General features: G+C 71.0%; 1 protein-coding gene across 1 annotated transcript in view; it reads right to left on the bottom strand.

The window, feature by feature from the left end:
- LOC107107002 (forkhead box protein B1-like) overlaps positions 1-735 on the bottom strand; it is a gene marked incomplete at its 3' end in the record, with an annotated part of 4,471 nt that extends 3,736 nt beyond the window's left edge. Inside the window, exon 1 of the mRNA XM_015407217.1 lies at positions 13-735. Within this exon, the coding sequence (XP_015262703.1) occupies positions 13-735 (723 nt within the window). The remainder of the gene's footprint in view (positions 1-12) is intronic.
- Between the last annotated feature and the right edge of the window lie 403 nt (positions 736-1,138).

Below are 1,138 nucleotides of genomic sequence, written 5' to 3'. Positions count from 1 at the left end.
CTTGAGGGGCACCCCGTAGGGGCCGTAGTCGGCGCCCCCGCCGCCGCCGCCCCCCATGGCGATGGGGCCGGCCGGGTCGAGCATGCCGGAGCCGTACATGTGGGGCCAGCCGGCGCCGAGCTGGTTGGGCAGCGGGTAGGCGGCGGGGACGGAGGGCATGGCGGAGAAGGCGGCCAGCCCGCCGGGCATCTTGTACTCGCGGGCGATGATGTTCTCGATGGCGAAGGGGTGCTTGAAGCCGGAGCCGGGCGGCGAGACGGCCAGGTTGTAGGCGGCGGCGGCCGGCATGGGCGGCAGGTGGGGCCCGCCGGCGGCCAGGGCGCTGAGGCGCAGCTTGGCCTGCTGCTGGAGGTACTGGGCGGCCTCCGAGGGCTTGCTGGGCGCCAGCGGGTCGGCCTTGAGCACCTTGAAGCGCTTGCGGCGCCGGAGGAAGCTGCCGTTCTCGAACATGTCGCCGCAGCTGGGGTGGAGCGCCCAGAAGCTGCCTTTGCCCGGCTGGTCGGGCCGCCGCGGGATCTTGATGAAGCAGTCGTTGAAGGAGAGGTTGTGGCGGAGGGAGTTCTGCCAGCGCTGCGTGTTCTCCCGGTAGTAGGGGAAGCGGTCCATGATGAACTTGTAGATCTCGCTCAGCGGCAGCATCTTCTCCGGCGAGCTCTGGATGGCCATGGCCGTCAGCGAGATGTACGAGTAGGGAGGCTTCTGGTCGCTGTAGGTGTTGCGGCCCGGGCGAGGCATGGCGGGGGCGGCGGCGCGGCGGCGGCGGCGGCGGCGGGCGAGCTCTGCAAACCAGCCGGGGAGGCAGGGAAGGAGAGAGACAGAGAGAGACAGACAGGGAGAGAAGGAAGGAAGGAGGAGAGCCCGGTTAGAGCCACCGGACCCGGCGGGAGTGGCCTGCGGACACGCCGCTGCTGCTGCTGCCGCCGCTGAGACGCCGTGCGCTCTGGCGCGTTCGCTCTCTCCAGGGCGCGCGGAACGCCGAGGCAGAAAGGCGTCCTGGCCAGCAGCGCCAGCGGAGAAGGTCGGAACCGCGCGCGGGCGGGAGGCGCCAGAGACCCGCTTGCCCAGAAACCGCAGACTCGCACTCGAGCAGCCAAGCCAGGTCCGGCGTCCCCCTCCAGGAGCAAACAAATCCGGCGTC

This window comes from Gekko japonicus, unplaced genomic scaffold (genome assembly GCF_001447785.1).
Source record: "Gekko japonicus isolate JY-2015 unplaced genomic scaffold, Gekko_japonicus_V1.1 scaffold6756, whole genome shotgun sequence".
Classification (NCBI taxonomy): Eukaryota; Metazoa; Chordata; class Lepidosauria; order Squamata; family Gekkonidae; genus Gekko; species Gekko japonicus.
This window is presented reverse-complemented; position numbering and strand designations above follow the sequence as displayed.